Source organism: Pelophylax lessonae, assembly GCF_965119305.1.
Source record: "Pelophylax lessonae genome assembly, chromosome: 6".
NCBI lineage: Eukaryota > Metazoa > Chordata > Amphibia > Anura > Ranidae > Pelophylax > Pelophylax lessonae.
Window position 1 is genome coordinate 285,934,391 of NC_138773.1, and position 22,627 is coordinate 285,957,017.

The window sequence follows — 22,627 nt, forward strand, 5'->3', positions numbered from 1 at the left end:
TGATACCATGATCATTAACTCAGGTATTTATACTTTTGGCAGTGTGGGCAGGTGCCAAGCCCTGCTGGAAAATGAAATCATGCTTCCCTCTGCTGACCACCTTTATGTAGATGCTGAAGTGCTCTAGAATTTCCTGGTAGAGGGCTGTTCTGACTTTGGACTTGATAAAACACAGTGGACCAACACCAGCAGATGACATGGCTCCCCAAATCATCACTGACTGTGGAAACTTTACAGTGGATCTCATGCAACTTGGATTCTGTGCCTCTCAACTCTTCCTCTAGACTCTGGGACCTTCATTTCCATGAATGAAATGCAACATTTTCCACAGTCCGTGATGATAGCCTGACGTAGCCTGAACCTTTAAAAAAGTCCACTGGGTACTACGTGTGTGGTGGGCGGTGATGTAATCATGCTGGGACTAGGTGGAGCTGTGTATGCAGAGGATTGTATTGTGAAATGCTCGTTTTTTACTTCTAAAATGTGGGTGGATTTTTATATGGACATAAACATTTTTATTAGCAATTTGCACTATGGTTTTTTTTCTCTTGCCTCCTATATGATTGACACCACGCTGAGAGCTGCTGAAAGCCATGGATTTGGAGTGTACAGATAGTAGGAGCGGTGCCACTTATAACACTGCAAAGCCAATATAGACCTCCTTTAATTAGTGAGGTCCATTCAAGCAGGTGAGAAGACACCCATAGGTGAGGTAAAGGGCACTGTGGTGATCAGAAGCAATTGCTGAGGAGTTTCTTGTGTATGGGACTGCACTTTTTTTCATGGACATTGAACCATCTTTTGATGAACTGTATAGATACAGTATTTAAAAAAAAAGGCCGAGTCACGTAAATGTATATATAGACAATTTTTGAACTGTTTTCAGGTATTTAATTATGCACTATAATTTGAATGACCTTTATTTAAGGAGACTTTTCTAATTTTTCTGTACTTTTCTGTGGCTATATATATATATATATATATATATATTGAATTTTGTGTAGGTGGTTGGATGCATAGTGGTGCTAGCTGCTTCCTATAGTATTTAGAGTTAATAATAGGTGGTTTATACACAGGGATAGTACGGAAAGTTTTAATTAATTTAAGAAAGTTCTAGTGATGGATGTGGTGATATGAGATCGAAGTGTTAAATCTATTCCGTGTATATAAGTATTGTATAAGTATGTGGCAGGGCCACTTCAACCATTTATGTACCGTCACATGTTTTTGAATAATGACGTGGTGGGAGCTTTATTTCTGCAGGGCTGTTTATAAACAGACAGTGTACTGAGCCGATCCGAATGGCTCTGTAGCACATGATTGCTTTGATCACATATGTAAACAGTATAGTGTTTACAGGAGCCTGCCCCTCCCTCTTATAATGTATCAGAAGGAGGATTATTTCCAGAAGGAGGAACTCATTTTATGCATTCGTTCCAGATCAGCAGATCCAAAAAATTTGTGGGATTGTTTTTTACCCTTTCCTGAAAAATTCCTAAATCTTGCCGCCTTAACCTCTGCAACATTTCCAGAATTCCCCCTTTCCTGAATAATGACACCACAATACAACTTATTCACTCCTTGGCTATTTCCCACCTTGACTACTGCAACTCTTTTCTCACTGGCCACCTTTACACGGGAAACCCCCCTTCAGTCCAATATGAATACTGCTGCTAGACTAATACACTTTACTATCCAATCCGTGACTGCTACTCCTTTCTGCCAATCTCTTCACTGGCTTCCCCTACCCCACCATATAAAATTCTAAATACTAACCACAACATACAAGGCTATCCACAACATCACCCCCAGCTACATTAACAACCTCATCTGCAGATATCGCCCAAATTGTCCTCTACACTCCTCCCAAGACTTCCTGCTCTCTGGCTCCCTTGTTATCTCCTCCCTCTCTCTCCTCCAAGACTTCTCCAGAGCCTCTCCCATCTCCTGGAACTCCCTGTCCCAGTATGTCCGGTCAGCTTCTACCCTGTCTGCCTTTAGGCGATCCCTGAAAACTCACTTATTCAGGGAAGCCTATCCCACCTCCACCTAAGAACTGTACCCAAGTCACCTCCATCAGATCATCCCTGCAGCTATTCCCTTTTGTACCTGTAAGACTGTAAGCTCCCTGCTCATGGAGACTGTAAGCTCTATGAAAAGGGCCCTCCCATTCCTATTGCATCGAACTGTATTGTAATTGCACTGTCCCCCCTCTACATTTTAAAGTGCTGCGCAAACTGTTGGCACTATATAACTCCTGTATAATAGTAATAATGTTTTCTACCTGTAGTGAATTAAAGGTGCATTCTTCATTATATGGATGCCACTTTATTCCTATAACATCACAATTACAGAATATTTCAGATACCAGGTGGTCTAAGCAACTAAAAGATATCCTGTATATATCTGAATAAACTGCAATAAAATGTTTAAAGAAAGTGGAAGCATAATTTTTTTTTTTTATTACCGTGTTTAAAGGTAGAATCCTGCTTTAAACAGGTGGTGTGTGGCTGTTGCTTGTCCCCACATGACTTTCACACACCGCCAAAGAGCACATTAAAAGCTAATAGAATACACATTTGGTCCTGGTGTACATAGTCTTATTGGAACACTGTTCTTCATCTTTGTTATTGCAGATAAAAACACAATCCTTCCGTATTTCTAGTATCCTTATGTTAAGGATAAAAGTTGTATGGAAAAAATTATATATAATCTGTGTTTCACTCAAGGTGAAAAGAACCCTTCAGCCTTGCCGGATGCTCATCCCTTTTCTCATTGCTTTTTGGCCCCTCTGTCTTCTCAAATGACCCATACTTAGAATTATTCATAATCTAGCACTTAAAGCAGTTGAAATAAATAAAAAATCAGCAGCTACAAATACTGGACAAGGACACTTGCCTTTCCAGGGATCCAGCACTGTCCTCACCTGGGGTGGTTCTTCGCTGTTTAGGTACCCGGCGCCGGCATGTTTATCTTGGGAAGCCTACTGTGACTCCTTGCGGCTTCACAGCTGGCTTTTTGGCTGGGGGGGGGGGGGAGAACTTCCAGTGGAATCATCTAGGCAAATCTAGTAGAAGTGGGTGTGGGTACCTGAGCAAACCAGGGGAAGAACTTCCAAAAGAAGAAAAAGAGGGGGGAAGGAGGGCATAAAGCTGAACTTCCCCTTTAGGGTGAATTTTTGCTTTAAAGTAAACCTATACTAAAACATTACAATAAAACTTGAAAGAGAGAAGAGTAATAAGGGACAAATCATGTAGATTTCCGGGAGCCTCTGGGTTCCTTCAGTCCTAGACACATGTGAACAGTTAACGCCATGTCACATTAGTGATCCCAGCCCATATTACCAACAACAGGATCACTAAGTGACCATTTACCTGGGGATTTTTGGTAGTGTTCTGGACCAGCAAGGGAGCGAATCTATAGATCAGTGCTTTCCAAACTGTGGCCTCAGGCCAGATGGGGAATTGCTATTGCCACTGATACAAGGCACTATACTTATACTGAAACCAACAATGAGACAATATTCCAACTAATGAAGCCAACAATGAGGCACTGTTCCTCCCACTGACACCAACATTGGAGCATAATTCCTTTCGCTGATTTAAAGGATTGGACAATATTCTTCCCACTAATACCAATGATGAGACACTAATCCTACAACAGACCCCAGGCATTATGTAATTTTTCCACTCCCACTGACTGCTAGGTTTGAGATATTGCCTACTCCCACTGATGCTGGGACATTTCACTGGCCACAGTATTGCCCCACTGAAGTCTGAAGGACAGTAAGCTGTCTCTTTCTTTATGAAGTTTGGAGTTGGGTTTTCCCTTCTATCAAATACTATCAAGAAACTGACAGTTGGTTAACTTGGGCTGCATAAATGCTCTAAGCAGATTGGTTGGTTTATAGGGGGTGGGGCAAATGATGTCAAAGAATTTGACATCACGGCATTGTGGAAAAGTCAGATTATGGTCACCTTTCAGTCATATTTTGGAATTTTTTTTTTCTCTCTTTTTTCAAGGTACATTAACATACATACATGTATCATTCAGGCTCTGTGCTCTTTAAGCCTTTATTTGAACACCAAGTGTGAACATATAGTTTAAAACTAGTAGGCACTATCCCAACTGGCTTTTGAAATTGAAATACCACTTGAAAATGCACCTTTGTGTGCATCCAGCTGCAATAAGGGTGAGTGCCTGTTGTGTGAACAGGTAGGAATCATTGTGGGAGCCAACAGCACTGCATGGGCTTGGCATCCACTGCCATCTGCACACAGCTGTCAATCCCAGCAGCATGAATCAGTAGATTTTTGCCACTGGTATTTGCAGCATGGCAAAACACCTGTGTGAATGGAGCCTTATAAATGGAGTTATGCATTGCTAAATTAGAGGGAGTTGGGTTTTCCTTTCTAATAAATCACTATCAAGAAATTGACAGTTGTTTGACTTGGGCTGCATAAATGCTCCAAGCAGATTGGTTGGTTTATAGGGGGTGGGGCAAATGATGTCACAGAATTTGACATCACGGCATTGTGGAAAAGCTTACAAACCGCCATGCAGTGTGCAGTCAGATTATGTCGTTATGCAGGGTATCCCATTGTTGCCACCCATTTTTTTTTTGCCGAAGAGTTATGGAGAAAATTTTAGACACATATCTGTAACAGCATGAAATTTCTATTAATGACCATATTATCTAACATGCAACATTCATAAAGCCCTATGCAAGTACAGATTAAATCAGTAGTAAATTCACTATATGAACTTGTACCAAATACATATACATTTTTCTTTATATTTTTTGGCATATTTTATTTTAATAAAAAGGTAAAAAAACTAATAAGAAGTATGCTTTCAAAACACACTTACAAAAAATTGCCACAATATATTACGAACAAGAGCAAAAGGGAAAAAATGCATAAATCAAACTACCACACTCTTGAAATCCGGGTCAACAGACATTTAATGAACAGGAGCGGGAATGTAATGGAAGTGCTGAATGGGGTTCTTCTAAAACAGTAAGGCCAGGTTCACACACATGCAAATTGGATGTGGGTTTCCCTGCTTCCAATTCACATGCCAGGAGAGTGCGACCGGTTCACAATGGAACTGGTTCACACAGCTCTGGGGGTGGGCACAGTCCCCAAGAAGGTTTATGTGTGAATTCAGGCAAAAATTCAGACCTGATTCGCTCCTGGATTGGTGAACATGGACGCACTGGACCATAGGCTGCGAGCCACAGCATATGTTAATGAAGCCTCAGTAAAAAACCCAGCCTGAGGTGACCATAATCTGAACCTAGTACTGACAAATGGGGATAGAATGTCTGAAATTGAGGTGGGGGAGAGTTTGGGTTCTAGCGATCACCAATGGTTCGATATTAAAACAAGAACTAAAAAATCGTATACAAAACAAAAGTTTTAGATTTCAAAAGGACACATATTACTGAAATGAGGACATTTCTAAAAAATGAATTGAAAGCTTGGTGTAAAATGACAAGGATAAGTAATCAGTGGGCACTGTTAAAGTCTACCATCCTGGAGGCAACTAGATTATGTGTCAGGCAAGTTAGTAAGAATAAACAAAAGAAAAAAACAAAATCGTTTACTAAATAGGTGTGTAGGATAGCAAAGAGAAAAAAAAAATAGCATATACAGTGCATTGCGAAAGTATTCAGCCCCCTTGAACTTTTCAACCTTTTGCAACATTTCAGGCTTCAAACTTAAAGATATAAAACTGTAATTTTTTGTGAAGAATCAACAACAAGTGGGACACAATCATGAAGTGGAACGAAATGTATTGGATATTTCAAACTTTTTTAACAAATAAAAAACTGAAAAATTGGACGTGCAAAATTATTCAGCCCCCTTAAGTTAATACTTTGTAGCGACACCTTTTGCTGCAATTACAGCTGTAAGTCGCTTGGGGTATGTCTCTATCAGTTTTGCACATTCAGAGACTGAAATTTTTGCCCATTCCTCCTTGCAAAACAAGCTCAGTGAGGTTGGATGGAGAGCGTTTGTGAACAGCGTTTTCAGTTCTTTCCACAGATTCTCGATTGGATTCAGGTCTGGACTTTGACTTGGCCATTCTAACACCTTTATATGTTTATTTGTGAACCATTCCATTGTAGATTTTACTTTATGTTTTGGATCATTGTCTTGTTGGAAGACAAATCTCCGTCCCAGTCAGACTCCATCAGGTTTTCTTCCAGAATGGTCTTGTATTTGGCTCCATCCATCTTCCCATCAATTTTAACCATCTTCCCTGTCCCTGCTGAAGAAAAGCAGGCCTAAACCATGATTCTGCCACCACCATGCTTGACATTGGGGATGGTGTGTTCAGGGTGATGAGCTGTGTTGCTTTTACGCCAAACATAACGTTTTGCATTGTTGCCAAAAAGTTCGATTTTGGTTTCATCTGACCACAGCACCTTCTTCCACATGTTTGGTGTGTCTCCCAGGTTGCTTGTGGCAAACTTTAAACAACACTTTTTATGGATATCTTTAAGAAATGGCTTTCTTCTTGCCACTCTTCCATAAAGGCCAGATTTGTGCAGTATACAACTGATTGTTGTCCTATGGACAGAGTCTTCCACCTCAGCTGTAAATCTCTGCAGTTCATCCAGAGTGATCATGTGCCTCTTGGCTGCATCTCTGATCAGTCTTCTCCTTGTATGAGCTGAAAGTTTAGAGGGACGGCCAGGTCTTCGTAGATTTGCAGTGGTCTGATACTCCTTCCATTTCAATATTATCACTTGCACAGTGCTCCTTGGGATGTTTAAAGCTTGGGAAATATTTTTGTATCCAAATCCAGCTTTAAATTTCTCCACAACAGTATCTCGGACCTGCCTGGTGTGTTCCTTGTTCTTCATGATGCTCTCTGCGCTTTAAACGGACCTCTGAGACTATCACAGTGCAGGTGCATTTATATGGAGACTTGATTACACACAGGTGGATTCTATTTATCATCATTAGTCATTTTGGTCAACATTGGATCATTCAGAGATCCTCACTGAACTTCTGGAGAGAGTTTGCTGCACTGAAAGTAAAGGAGCTGAATAATTTTGCACGCCCAATTTTTCAGTTTTTTATTTGTTAAAAAAATTTGAAATATCCAATAAATTTCATTCCACTTCATGATTGTGTCCCACTTGTTGTCGAGTCTTCACAAAAAATTACAGTTTTATATCTTTATGTTTGAAGCCTGAAATGTGGCAAAAGGTCGCAAAGTTCAAGGGGGCCAAATACTTTTGCAAGGCACTGTATAAGATTCAAGGAAACAGGAGTTGTAGCTGACAGAGAAGAGTAAAAAAAATAGACAAAAAGAGGCCAAACACATTATCAGTGCTGCCAAAGCACAGAAAGAGGAGGAAATTGCCAAATCTATTAAGAAAGGAGATGAAACCTTTTTTTATGTACAAGAGTGATGCAAGTAAAAAATACAATGGGATCACTAAAATGAAAACTAGGCAGAACACATATGTTGAGGGAGACATGGCAAACCATTTAAACAATTACTTTTGTTCAGTCTTCTCCAAAATAAATTGCACTAACAATAACAAGTTGGGGAATTCATGTTGGTTCTAGTAATGACAGTTCATTTTTAGGATTTCTAGAGAAAGAGGTAGCAGAGGAACTGGCTCTGTTAAAGCTTAATAAAGCAATAGATCCTGATGGTATTCATTCCAGAGTTCTAAGAGAACTTTGAGATATAGTTGTTGGACCATTAACGGATCTTTTTAATCAATTTCTTCTAACAGAAGTTCCCCATGACAGGCCGATAGCTAATATTGTACATATCTACAAATACAGCAAGGTGGAAGCTGGCAATTACAGGCCAGCAATGTAAAAATCTCTTGTCACAGTATTAGGCAGTGACACATACTTTTTATGGAGGAGTCGGGCGTCTAAAAGACCCCTCCGCTGCACTTCAAAGTATTCAAAATGCCAAATTCTGCATTTTTGAATACTGAACTTTTTTGAGATCAGTGCCATTGGCAGCCAAGTACACCAGAAGTGACGTGGTGATGTTGCTTCCGAGTTACATGATCGGAGATCGGATGTGTCGGCTGGTTGCTTTGGTCTCCCGGTGTGACAGGAGACCCGGGCAGAGCTGCGGGAAGGGGAGGGGAACGCCCCCTCCCGCTTGCTGGGGTAATGACCGAGTGGCTGCTAAGCCACATCTGCTTTTATCTTCTAAAAGCTGACCGCCGGCTCTTGAAAAATGGTACCGGGTTGATGTCTACAGGTACATTGGTTTGCAGGAAGTAGTTAATTGGGTTGATATACCTGGAGGTGTTTGTAACATGGAACATGATTTGGCATTGCTGGAAGATTGGTCAAAGCAGTTCAATGTTTCTAAATGTTAAATAATGCACCTAGGAAAATAGAATTCCTTGAGAGTGTACAAGATTGGGGATACAGTGTAAGCCAGCACTACAGAAGAAAAAGATCTGGGGGTACTTATTTCAGATTGCAAAATGAGCAAACAGGTTGACCAGACGGTGGGAAAAGTGAAAAGAATTCTATGACGAATCACTAGAGGGATCAACAGGAGGAATGAGGTTCTAATTCCTCTATATAGATCTTTATATCACTAGAGGGATCACCAGCAGGAGGAACGAGGTTCTAATTCCTCTATATAGATCTTTATATCACTAGAGGGATCACCAGCAGGAGGAACGAGGTTCTAATTCCTCTATATAGATCTTTATATCACTAGAGGGATCACCAGCAGGAGGAAGGGGGGTTCTGATTCCTCTATATATATCTTTATATCACTAGAGGGATCACCAGCAGGAGGAACGAGGTTCTAATTCCTCTATATAGATCTTTATATCACTAGAGGGATCACCAGCAGGAGGAACGAGGTTCTAATTCCTCTATATAGATCTTTATATCACTAGAGGGATCACCAGCAGGAGGAACGAGGTTCTAATCCCTCTATATAGATCTTTATATCACTAGAGGGATCACCAGCAGGAGGAAGGGGGGTTCTGATTCCTCTATATATATATATATATATATCTTTATATCACTAGAGGGATCACCAGCAGGAGGAAGGGGGTTCTGATTCCTCTATATAGATCTTTAGTGAGATCTCATTTAGAATACTGTGTCTGGTTCTGGAGACCTCACTTACAGAAAGATATTGATAAGATAGAATGAGTCCAGAGATGGGTAACAAAAATGGTGAAAGGTCTGGGGGATAAAACATATCAAGAATGACTTCAGGAACCTAAAATGTACAGTCTGGAGGAAAGAAGGGAAAGGGGAGACATGTTTGAAACCTTTAAATACATCAAGAGGGGTGAATAAGGTTTAGGAAGGCAGTTTTTTTAAAAATATAAAACCAAAATAAAGAACATGGGGACATGACCTCAAGCTAACTAGAGGAAAGTTCAAAATTAATCTTAGAAAGTATTATGAAGGGGGAGTTGATGCTTGGAATAAACTACCCGCAGAGGTAGTGAGACAGCCAGCAGTAAATGGCTTCAAACATGCTTGGGACAAACATAGATCTATAGTCAGACTAAAATGCAAAATAAAATAAAAAAATGGGCAGACTCGATGGACTATTCTGTGTTTTTCTGCCGTCACTTTTTTGTATTTCTGTTTAAGACTTATTTTTTGCCTTCCAAACAGGAGGTAATATTGTTTTGTGGGTGTGTAGAGAATACACTTTTTCAAGTGAAACGTTATATAAAAATTGCGGTACCATACTCTGAAGAAAAGGGTTTCCCTTGTTGTCCATTACTTTGAATTTAAATATTTCACAGTAATAATGGCAATAATGATCTGTATATTTCTGTTAGGTTGGCATTGAAAATGCGTCAAAACACATGTTTTGAAGTACAGGCAGTCCCCGGGTTACAAACAAGATAGGGTCTGTAGGTTTGTTCTTAAGTTGAATTTTGTATGTTAGTCGCAACAGGTACATTTTGTTAAGTGTAGCTCCAGCCAAAACAATAAATTCTAAGTTAGTTGGGGAGCTTAGGGAAGGGTTAACATCCATGTAACATTTGTTTTGCTGTCTGTGCCCCTGTTCAGAAGATTTCACATCACTTTCTGTCCCTATGACAATTGGATTTTGAAAATTATGGATTGTTGTGGAAACAAGGATTGGTGATAAAGCTTCAGTGGAGACACCTAATTCCCATTATAACTCTTACAGGAGTGAATTTCCCTTCCTAGGGGTAAATTTCCTCTCACTTCCTGATGTCTCCCTCCGTTTGTAAGTAGGAGTCGTTTGGTATGTCGGATGTTTGTAACCCGGGGACTGCCTGTATGCATTTTCAAACCTATATTGGATGTGAACACCATACTGAACTTGGCTTGTTTTCAAATCCAGGGAAAACATTACCTAATTAACTTTTATTGCTCTCCTACACCATTCTCTAACATCTACTTCTAAGAGCTCATTCCCTTTTGTGCAAAACTCCAGAGGTCAGAAATCCTTCTAGTTTTCAGTGTGAAGTTTCAGGGCAGTGCCCTAGAAAGATGCTCATCGCTGCATCCTATCCAAAGCAAGTGCAACAGTACTGAATTATTGCAGCGCCCATGCTAAGGTGTGTGAACAGCCCCTTTCTGAACATGCACCAGAATTAAAATGCACTTTACTGCACATTAAAATGCTCGGGAAAACACACAGGGGATCCAGTTTAATACATTACAGAGATTTTAGCAAACATCATTAGAGATTGTCTGTGAAGGTTCTCATTTATCCAGTTCAGCCATATTCAGCTGCACTTGCTCTGTAACGTTGAAGACATTTTGTAGCTTACCAAGTCACTTCTTTAGGTCCTAAAGTGTCATGAAGATTCCCCAGCATTTTTTTTTCACACCTTAGGACAGTGGTCCTCAACTCCGGTCCTCAGGGCCCACTAACAGGTCAGATTTTAAGTATTACCTTGGGGAGATGCAGACTAGAGTACTGCAATCACTGAGCAGCAAATTATATCACCTGGGATGAATTTCAGTTATCTTGCAAACCTGGCCTGTTAGTGGGCCCTGAGGACCAGGGTTGAGGACCACTGCCTTAGGACATCCTAATCCAATCACCATGTAATGTATAAATGTTGCTTGTCTAAAGCCTAGCACACACTGCTAGTTTTTTTTTTCCATTCAACTCAGTGGGGTGAACAAAATAGAACTGACAGCTCAGTTCAGAGCTTCGGTACTAACAATCTGATGTTAGTACAGCGATCTCCCCTGCTGTTCTATTTTCTTCTTGGATGGGGATAGCCATTGGCTGAGAGCACTGGTCGGGAGCTGGTCGGCAGACCTTTCTTGGTCATGCCCCTTCAACTGAAATTGGCTGAACAGCCAGCTTCTGTTGGACCCCCTACAGTACACTCAGGCTGAATGCCGCCAGGGCTTAAAAGTAGGATGGGAGGTGTGAAAGTTGTGGTGCTATCCTGTCATAGTAACATAACCCCTTGCTGGTGTTGTTAGGTCCCATTCACAGTAGCAAAAGGGGCTGGTAAAGATTAGGTTTGGGTGACCAAACAGGGGTTCCTAGTGTTAGCTGCAGGTAGAAGCCCCATTGAAAGCATAGAGAGGCTAAAGGGCTGTACACACAGGCCGAATATTGGGCAGCATCAGCCAGTTCATTATAAACTGGCCAACATTCCGCCTGTGTGTATGGCAGCCGGTCTGCTCGGCCGGCTTTTGTCGATGGGTGTGCCTAAAAAGATCTACAGATCGGCATCTGATCCACGCTCTCAGTCAATGGCTGATAGCGCTGACCAGTGCGTTCTGTTGGGGGGATACACACAATAGGAGATTGCTGTACTAACATCATATAGTTAGTACAGTGGCTTCTGCTGAGCACTTGCTAGTGTTAGTGTGTTAGCTAGTTGGATGTTCTATCCTTTCTGTTGGCACCTTTAGAGGTGGTAAAGTAATGCTGGTGATTTCTGGTTGATAGTTATGAGCTACTCTACCCTAGCGGCTTCATGTCTGAAAGTGTTGTCCCTCACTCATGACAACTAGATTCCCCCTTCTTTACTCTGACAGTAATGCCTCGTATACACGCAACGATTATCGGCCGACCGATCGGCCGTCTTTTGTCCAGTGTTGTTGTGTTGGTTGGAATGTGCTCTAGACTGCACACGAATTTTCTCGGCCAACAAAAATCTACTTCAGAAGTGATGTCATGTGCTGGTTTACTTTCCGTGTGTTTTTTTCTTCTCTGAGCGTGCCCAGTCTTGCTCTTTAGATTTTTGTCTGCCAAAATCTGTACTGACTGACCGAAAATCGGCCGTTGTGTTGACGGCCAACAAAAATTTTATAGCCTGCACACCAGATTTTATTCAGCCGAAAAGTCGGAGTCGGTTGTTGAAAGCATCATTCTAACAAGCCGAAAATCGGCCGATCGGACGTTGGCCGAAAATTCCCGGCCAACTATCGACGCGTGTGTACGGGGCATGAAAATCTGGTTAAGGGGGTAACAAAGAAACTTTTTCTCCCAACCCTTCACATTTGATCCGTAGTTACAGAAATAAGCCCTTCTCTGCTCCTGCTTCTACAAAAGCCTGGCGTAAAAATCCAATTTTTTCCCTCAAATAAGGGATAAAAGGGTCCTTGTTGCCCTGGCAACAGATTTATTTATTAGAGGATAGGAGTAAAATTAGCTAATATACCACATACCTGCACATCGACAAACTCCTATTTCAGCTTTAGTTGACAATTAAGTCCTGGACAGCTACAGCCAGGGGTTAATGTTACTCATTAGGAGAACTGGGTCATTACGGGGAAATCAAACTACTTACTGGAGGCTGGAGAAAATGCAAAATTCAGCATCTCAACTAGCGAGATTTTTATGTTAATTAACCTTCCTTCCCTCTAATTTTATATATACATAAATATATCCGTCTATACATGCAGGGCCACACATCAGTTAATTAAAAAAAAAGGGAAAAGTTTACTTCTCTTGTTATTTTTATTTTTTTTTCACTAGTCTTTGAAATGGTTTCATTATTTTATAGCAAATGCTTGTGTCTATATGATGAGCAAAACGGGTATTAAAATTAAGAAGAGGCACATCATGGAAATCAGTTTGATCACAGGGGAACGAGCAAATAAAGCTGAGGAAATGGAAATAAATAAGCTTTGCTAATACCTCACCTAAGGAGTGCAATCTAAGCCCGGCAGAGCTGGAGAATTTCGAGGTGTTTTGTGTGCATTTGTGTTTATACACGACTTGACCTTCACCGACTGAAAGTTTTTCAAGAACTTTGCAGAACTTTTTGTTTGTTATTTTTATTATCCTGCTCTCAAGGTGACTTTTCGTAACTTTTAATTACAACAGTGGGCGTTGAAGGATATGTTCAAGAGCAACTAAAGACGTCTTGTATGCTGTTAAATATCGCCACCTGAATGCTACCAAATTAGAAGACCTGAAATAAATTGCTTAAAGAGAATTCTGGCCAAAAAATCGAAGTACAAAAATAACCCCTTCCTAGAATGTGTATCCAAAATATAACCAATCTCCAAAATAAAATATAATATGATAGCAACATTCTACAAATTATTATTTTATTACAATATCATATATAATTATATATATATATATATATATATATATATATATATATATATATATATATATATATATATATATATATATACAGGGCTTTTTTTCTCAGAAAATAGGTGCAGGATCTCCCTTTTTCAGACTTTCCCCTTGTCTCCGCCCCTACCTACCTCCGTGAACCGTTCCTTGGTTCCACCCACTACCCACCTCCCAGGATCATCCTTTTTAGAAAATACAGAAATAAGTAAAATTTGTGGTACTAAGCAATTTGTATGGATTATTTTATTAATAACAAAAAAGCAGTAAAATAGATCCCCTGCAGCCAACAATAATAGATCCCCAGCAGCAATAAATCCAGCCAGCGACAATGGGTCCCCAGCAGCAACAACAGATCTCCCAGCAGACAGCATCAATAGACCCTCCAACAGCCAGCTACAATAGACTGCTCCATAAAGAGTGAATCCCTCCCAACAACTGACCCCTCAGCAACATAAGAACCACCCCATTAACAATAGACCCCCCCTGCAAAATGAGATCTCTTCCAGAGACAATATATCCCCCAGCAGCCACACTAGACCTCCCCAGCAGCAATAAACCTTCCTGCAGGAATAGATCCTCACCAGCAACAATAGATCCCTCAGCAGCCAGCATCAATAGACAATGTTGCATTCCTTGCAATTACATACATTCAGTGCTGGAGGTGCCGGAACTGCGTTCCCCCACGTTCCCGCTGAAAAAAGGCCTGTGTATATATATATATATATACAGTGAAAAAAATATATATATACAGTGTATATATATATATATATACATCTTTTTTAATCCTCTTAGATTGTAAACTCTAAGGAGAAGGGCCCTGTGAATCCTACTGTATTAGTGCCGGTTCACATTTGTGCGATGCGGGAACGCTGCAAATTTACAGCGTGTTCCTGCATCGCATCCACACCCCTGGCAGTTCACACTGCCATATGCGATACGCAGGGGGTGTCAATTAAAAGTTAACGACACCCCCAGTGGAGATCGTATATCGCAGTGCGATCTGCAAGTTCACACAGAATCGGATGGCACTAATGTGAACCACCATGCGATCCGATTCTGCTGCGGATTAAAAAAAGGGTCATGTGCGTGTTTAGTGCGGTTGCGGTGCAAATTCAGCCATACAAACTGTATGGCTGAAATTTGCACCGCACAGAGATCGCATGTGATTTAGGAGCAGTGCGCTCCGAATTACATGCGATCTCTATGATCGCACTAGTGTGAACCGACACTTGAAGTGTATTGTGTTTGTACTGTCTACCCTCAAGTTGTAAAGCACTGCGTAAACTGTCGGCGCTATATAAATCCTATATAATAATAATATATACAGTGTATCCGGAAAGTATTCACAGTGCTTCACTTTTTCCACATTTTGTTACTTTACAGCCTTATTCCAATACTGATTAAATTCATTATTTTCCTCAAAATTCTACAAACAATGCCCTATAATGATAACGTAAAAGAAGTTTGTTTGAAATCTTTGCAAACTTAAAAATAAAAAATCCCATGTACATAAGTATTCACAGCCTTTGCCATGACACTCAAAATTGAGCTCAGGTGCATCCTGTTTCCACTGATTATCTTTGAGATGTTTCTACAACTTGATTGGAGTCCACATGTGGTAAATTCAGTTGATATGACATGATTTGGAAAGGCACACACCTGTCTATATAAGGTCCCACAGTTAACAGTGCATGTCAGAGTACAAACCAAGTCATGAAGACCAGTTGTCTTTAGACCTCCAAGATTGTATCAAGGCACAGATCTGGGGAAGGGTACTAAAATCTTTCTGCAGCATTGAAGGTTGCAATGAGCACAGTGACCTCCATCATCCATAAATGGAAGATGTTTGGAACCACCAGGATTTTTCCTAGAGCTGCCGTCCGGCCAATCTGAGCGATCAGGGGTGAAGGATTTTAGTTAGGGAGGTGACCAAGAACCTGATGGTGACTCTGACAGAGCTCCAGCATTTCTCTGTGAAGAGAGGAGAACCTTCCAGAAGAACAACCATCTTTGCAGCACTCCACCAATCAGGCCTGTATGGTACAGTGGTCAGACGGAAGCCACTCCTAAGTAAAAGGCACATGACAGCCTGCCTGGAGTTTGCCCAAAGGCACCTGAAGGACTCTCAGACCAAAGGAAACAAAATTCTCTGATCTGATGAAACAAATATTGAACTCTTTGGCCTGAATGGCAAGCATCACGTCTGGAGGAAACCAGGCATCGCTCATCACCTGGCCAATATCATCCCTACAGTGAAGCATGATGGTGGCAGCATCATGCTGTGGGGATGTTTTTCAGCAGCAGGAACTGGGAGGCTAGTCAGGATTGAGGGAAATATGAATTCAGCAATGTACAGAGACATCCTTGAAGAAAACCTGCTCGAGAGAACCTCAGACTGGGATGAAGATTCATCTTTCAACAGGACAACGACCCTAAGCAGCCAGCCAAGATAACAAAGAAGTGGCTACGGGACAACTCTGTGAATGTCCTTAAGTGGCTCAGCCAGGGCCCAGACTTGAACCCGATTGAACATCTCTGGACAGGTTTTCGAAATATCAGAAGGATAATGGAGAATCGAATACGAGGGGTTTGATTTAATAATTGATTCCTTTTTTTTTTTTTTGGAATGGGAGGGGGGATTATCATGAATGCAATATTTATATGCAATATTTACAAGTGATGTTATACATTAATGTTGATCTTTCTTGTTATAATGTGAAATTCATATGAATATGGAAAAATTAATAAAATATGAATATAAAAAATAATGAAAAGAACCTCTCTGAAGAGATCTAAAAATGGCTGTACACCCTATCCAACCTGATGGAGCTTGAGTGGTCCTGCAAAAGAAAAAATGGGAGAAATTGCCCAAAAAAGGCTTAAAGCTGTAATTGGGGCCAAAGGTGCTTCAACAAAGTATTGAGCAAAGGCTGTGATACGTTTGTACATGGGATGTTTTTCATTTTTTATTTTAAATACGTTTGCAAAGATTTCAAACAAACTTCTTTTACGTTGTCAATATGGGGTATTGTTTGTAGAATTTTAAGGAAAATAAATTTAATCCATTTTGGAATAAGGCTGTAACATAAAATGTGGAAAAAGTGAAGTGCTGCGAATACTTTCCGGATGCACTGTACATAAACATATAGCAAAACAAACATTTAAATGAAGACCAAAAAATGGAGGTATATATTCTGGGGTTGTGTGTTATTTAAGTACTACAGGTACTTGTATAGCGCTGTCAATTCTTGCAGCAATTTACATATACACTGTATTGTCAGAAGTATTGGGACACCTGCCTTTACACGCACATGAACTTTATTGGCATCCCAGTCTTAGTCCGTAGGGTTCAATAATGAGTTGGCCCTCCCTTTGTAGCTATAACAGCTTCAACTTGTCAGGGAAGGCTGTCCACAAGGTCAGGCACTGATGTTGGACGAGAAGGTCTGGCTCACAGTCTCCACTCAAATTCATCCCAAAGGTGTTCAGTCGGGTTGAGATTAGGACTCTGTGCAGGTCAGTCAAGTTCCTTCACCCCAAATTCGCACATCCATGTCTTTATGGACCATGCTTTGTGCACTGGTCCAAATCATTTGGTGTAGGTGTGTTTTTCAGGGGTTGGGCTTGGCCTCTTAGTTCCAGTGAAGGGAACTCTTAAGGTGTCAGCATACTAAGACATTTTGGACAATTTTACGCTCCCAACTTTGTGGGAACAGTTTGGGGATGGCCACTTCCAGGTCTAACATGACTGCGCACCACTGCTCAAAGCAAGGTCCATAAAGACATGGGTGAGCGAGTTTGGAGGAACTTGACTGGCCTGCACAGAGTCCTGACCTCAACCTGACAGAAAACCGTAGGGATGAATTAGAGCTGAGACTGTACGAGGAGGTGAGCTAGATAGGGGGAGACCTGTGGATGTGCTGTATCTGGATTTTGCTAAGGCATTTGAGTTCCCCACAAACGCTTAATCTACAAACTAAGTTCTGCAGGCACCGACCATAAGGTTTGTTCTTGGATAGAAAACTGGTTACAGGGGCATGTCCAAAGGGTGGTGATAAATAACGCATACTCAGACTGGTCTGGAGTGGTAAGTGGAGTCCCCCAAGGCTCAGTCCTGGGACCAATTTTGTTTAATTTATTCATAAATAACATTGAGGATGGAATCATTAGCTCAATCTCAGTTTTTGTGGATGACACAAAAATAGGCAGGGCAATAGCTTCTCATCAAGATATAGAAATCTTACAGAATGACCTTAACAGAATAACAGAGTGGTAAGGTATTGCAGAGTAAGGTATTGCACTTGGGAGGGGGTTCTAGAAAAAGATAGACTAAGCAATAACATGCAATGTCAAGCTGCAGCTGCCAAAGCCGGCAGAATATTAGTATGCATAAGGAAGGGGATATATTCCAGAGATAAAACCATAATCCTACCACTTTATAAAACCCTGGTCTGGACACATCTGGAGTATTCTGTCCAGTTCTGGTCGCCAATCCTCAGAGGGGATGTGCTGAAACTGGAGAGAGTCCAAAGAAGGGCAACTAAACTAATTAGGGGATTGGAGGGCGTTCGCAAGCGCTTAATTTATTCTCCCTGGAGAAGAGACGCCTGAGAGGGGACATGATATCGATTTACAAATACCTCAATGGGGATCTTAGCATAGGAAAAAACGATTTAGTCTCAAGGAGTGTAAGAGGACACGTGTCCACACAATGAGATTAGAGGAGAGGCGGTTTAACCTTAAGCTATGTAAGGAGTTTTTCGCTGTAAGGGGGGTAAGATTATGGAACTCTCTTCCACAATTGGTGGTAGCTGCGGGGAGTATGGCTACTTTTAAAAGACTCTTGGACGTGCATCTCAAAGATCACAACATTCAGGGTTATGGGTAATGAATTTGTCTTTGACACACACACACCTACACAGGTTGAACTGGATGGACTGTTGTCTTTATTCAACCTCATCTACTCTGTAACTATGACTGCGAGCCAGGCCTTCTTGTTCAACATCAGTGCCTGACCTCACAAATGCATTTCTGGAAGAATGGTAAACATTTTTTCATAGACATACTCCTAAACCTTGTGGACAGCCTTCCCAGAAGAGTTGAAGCTGTTATAGCTGCAAAGGGTGGGCCAACTCAATATTGGACCCTATGGACTAAGACTGGGATGCCATTAAAGTTCATGTATGTGTAAAGGCAGGCGTCCCAATACTTTTGACAATATAGTGTAAATTGTACATTCAAATAAATCCCTGCCCTCAAGGAGCTTACAATCTAACGTCCCTAACTTGCATTAATACATACACATACTAGTTATGTCTTGCCTAAAATTAAAGCTGAACTCCAAGCAAACAGTTAAATACTCAGATGATTTATACATACATGTATGTATGTATCTATGTATATACAATATACTGCATATAAGGGAGCAGCTTTACTTACTAAAGGATTTGTATATATATCCATCCAGTTCTGAGATTTATACAGCTGTGCCACATAGCACAGCCCTGCCAGGCAAAAAAAGAAGACCTTGTATCCCACTCCCTGCCTGTGACTGGGCAGTGAAAGGATACACAGCAGATGGATGAGCTAATCTGTGTCATTCTGCTGTCTTTCTCCTAGTACAACTCCATTACACCCCACCCCCTGTTGAAACTCCCCCTCCCGGCACAATTCTTTGCTCATTCCTTCAAATCCTCACTCCCAACACAAATCCTCTTCCTGCCTTCAAACTCCCCTCTCAGCACAACCCCCCCCCCCCAGCATAAATCCTTTTCCATCATAAATCGCCCTTCCCATCACAAATCCTCTTCCCCCAAAATACCATTTCCCAGCACAAATACTCCCCACCCCCAAACCACGTGTACCAGCATAAATCATCTTCTTGCCAAAATCCGCCCTCCCAGTTCAACCCCCCCTCCCTTTTCAAGCCCCCCTCCCAGAAAAAATTCTCCCCCCTCCCAGCACATCTCCCCCACCCCCTTAAATACACCCTCCTACCACAAATTGTTCCCTAAATTCCCATACTAGCACAAATCCTCTTCCCCAAAAATACCCTCTCTCAGCACAAATACTCCCCATCCCCAAACCACGTGTACCAGCATAAATCATCTTCTTGCCCAAATCCGCCCTCCCAGTACAACCCCCCCCCCCTCCCTTCTCAAGCCCCCCTCCCAGAACAAATTCTCCCCCCTCCCAGCACATCTCCCCCACCCCCCTCAAATACACCCTCCTAACAAATTGTTCCCTAAATTCCCATACCAGCACAAATCCTCTTCCCTCCCCCCCCCCAAATCCTTTTATACCCTCATGTTATTGCGTCCCCCGTACAAATCTCTCCTTCCTCCCTGAACTTACAAACCTCAAATACACAATGAATGCCTGGAGACTTTCTTCCTCCCATACTGCTCTTCTTGTTTTGTCGTGTGACATGGAGGAGCCATAGAGGAGCCTAGGCACAGCTTCCCTAAGCTCTAAAGTCATTTCCGAGTGATCAGGGTGACCATGGTGGCACCCAGGACATATTACAGAAGATGAGAGGCATGTGTCCTGGGTGCCTGACATTAGCCATGCCCTGGCCAGCTTTACAGTCTTCCTTTAAAACCTACCACCAAGAGATGCCAACATTAAAAATAATTACAGAAAATACCTGTTGCGTAGAATTGCCCTTTAAAATACAGTTCTGCAATTGTCTACGTTCCTTAATACTGGCGACTGATCTCCCCACCTCTGGTTACATCTGTCTAACAAGGATTGTGTTCACTCTCATTCCTTTGAACTAGAACTGGAAGCAACTCTCCAGCTATAGTAAAAGCTACAAAGTGGATATTGCACATCTATGCTTATTATTCCTTAAAACTGCGTTTAAAACTCTTTTTCCTTTTAACTTCTCTGAAACTGCAAACAGTAGCCGAGAGCAACACAAACCAAGTGCCTGGGTGTCCACTGCGGATCTGAGCGCAGTTATTACCTGGAGAGGAATATCCTGTGAACATGGAAACAAGCCTTATAAGATCTGGGCAGCAGCTGAGATGGCCATGTGAACTCTGACAGACAATATGGGAAACCTTAATTGTGTAATGATCAAAAGAAAATGGCTCCCAGCAACAGAACACTTAGAACCCTCTCCACAGTCTTTCAGAGCAGAGCCAGGGCTACAGGGCAAAGCTTTAAATGTTTCTGCAATACCTCTAGCCCCCAAAACCAAAATATGATATCCTTAGAACAAAACCTCAAGTCTCTGGTGGGTTTTCCTAAGTAAACATGTTTTCTTCTTTGTTTTTGAGGGAGCACGATAAAGACCCGGAGACCTTCTTTAAAGTCCTGAGGAAACTTAAAGAGATGGAGCTGCCTTTCTCTGTGTCGGTGCTCGGGGAAATGTTTACTGATGTTCCAGGTATCTTTTTTCTTTTTTTTTTTCTTTTAATGATTGTTTTTTCGCAGTTTAACAATATATTCTTTTCTAAATGTGGTTTTCTACTGTTCTGCTAATCTAAAGAATGTACAGGCTCCCTGGGGTAACTGGCAGAAGATTTCTCCATTTTGAAATATCCCATTCTTCAGTTTGACGCACATTATGAAAACTTCTTATTTTGTATTTCTGTCCATAGAACATGTTGGACTGACTCTTAAAGAAGAGATGGTCCTTCTGTGTTTATTTAGGGAAGTAAGGATATTTCTCTCTTCTTTGGCAAATGCATTTAATAGATTAAATGCTGGTTGAACCTGTATGCTGAGCTTGTTTTAGATAAATTGGGACCCTTAGCAGGAAAAAAATCCTTGCCCCCCTTTGTGTCTTTCTACCTTTTTGACTTTACTACCTGTAACGGATACCCGGATGGTGAGAGGGTATCAGCCGTTGGAGACGTCCTTTTTCCTGGCAAGTCCCTGTGTAGTAATGGAGTAGTATAATCCCAACCATAAGATCCATAAGAGGAGAGTCAGGTTCAGCTGTTGAACGACCGGGTAATAATGCAGTAAAATCCCCCTCCAGGAACGAGACAACGCTACGTTTTGAAGGGTCAAGAAAAACTGTTTATTGAAACAAGAATACAGGCTTTTATACACCTGGGGAGTATATCAGACACTACTTAAACAATGGCCCGACATCCACCCAGACAAATAGGTAGGGTCATTACCACACTTAACAAAAGCTGCCTCAGCCCAAATCAACATAATGTAGACAAAAGCCCTACGTTAATCAGCAGACATTCTGTCTCTAGGGTGGCCATACCTTGACTTCATGGAATGTCCATATAAGGAGTCACTTCCTGGGGCTCACAGTGCAAAGAGAGGTATGATAGCAGGGAGTGTAAATAACCGAATGGTTGCTGGTAAATCCTTCACACACATGAACCAGGTAAGCACAAATATTCTCTGTCAAAGGCAATGTTCTGTTACACTACCTTTTCTGAATTTTTACTGAATACAAATTTTAACAGAACCTGAAATACTACACCGTTAGGGCTCATTTACCTTTGCTTCAACTTTAACACACAATAAAGTGCCTTCAGCTTCAACATGCTTTTATGATGTGTGTTTTGTTGCTTCTGTGATGCTTTTTTTTTTTTGAAGCTTTAATGAAGCCTGACAAATGCCCTGTGTGTGTTGATTTTCTATTTGGTTTAAATGGGCCCAGTAGAATCCCAAACTCATTAGTACCCCTGTTCAGGAAGTCCCCAGCTTATTAATACCCTTGTTCAGCAGATCTCCAAGCTTATTAGTACCCACGTTCAGCAGATCCTCTGCTCAGTAGTACCCCCAGCTCTGCTAATCCCCCACTCAGTAGTAAACCCCAGCTCAGCTGATCCTCCTCTCTCTCAGGTGCCTGCTCACCCCCTGCTATTTTGCTCCCATACTGCTCACCACGTGTGACAACTGCTAGTTTCTCCTGCTCTGGTCCCCTAGCAATGCTGATCTTCTGCCACTCAGTCCTCTCTCCAGTACCCACTCACCTGGTATAGTGTTCACATGTTGCATACCACGTGTGTCCTCTTCTAGTTGCTCTACTCCAGTCCAGACCCTGCTCACCTTCCTTCTGCTCCACGCTGCA

General features: G+C 41.5%; 1 protein-coding gene across 1 annotated transcript in view; it reads left to right on the top strand.

Moving 5' to 3' along the window:
- Positions 1–22,627, top strand: part of GTDC1 (glycosyltransferase like domain containing 1) — a 488,045-nt gene that overhangs the window by 328,025 nt on the left and 137,393 nt on the right. Inside the window, exon 6 of the mRNA XM_082260340.1 lies at positions 20,862–20,971. Coding sequence (XP_082116466.1) covers positions 20,862–20,971 — 110 coding nt within the window. The remainder of the gene's footprint in view (positions 1–20,861; positions 20,972–22,627) is intronic.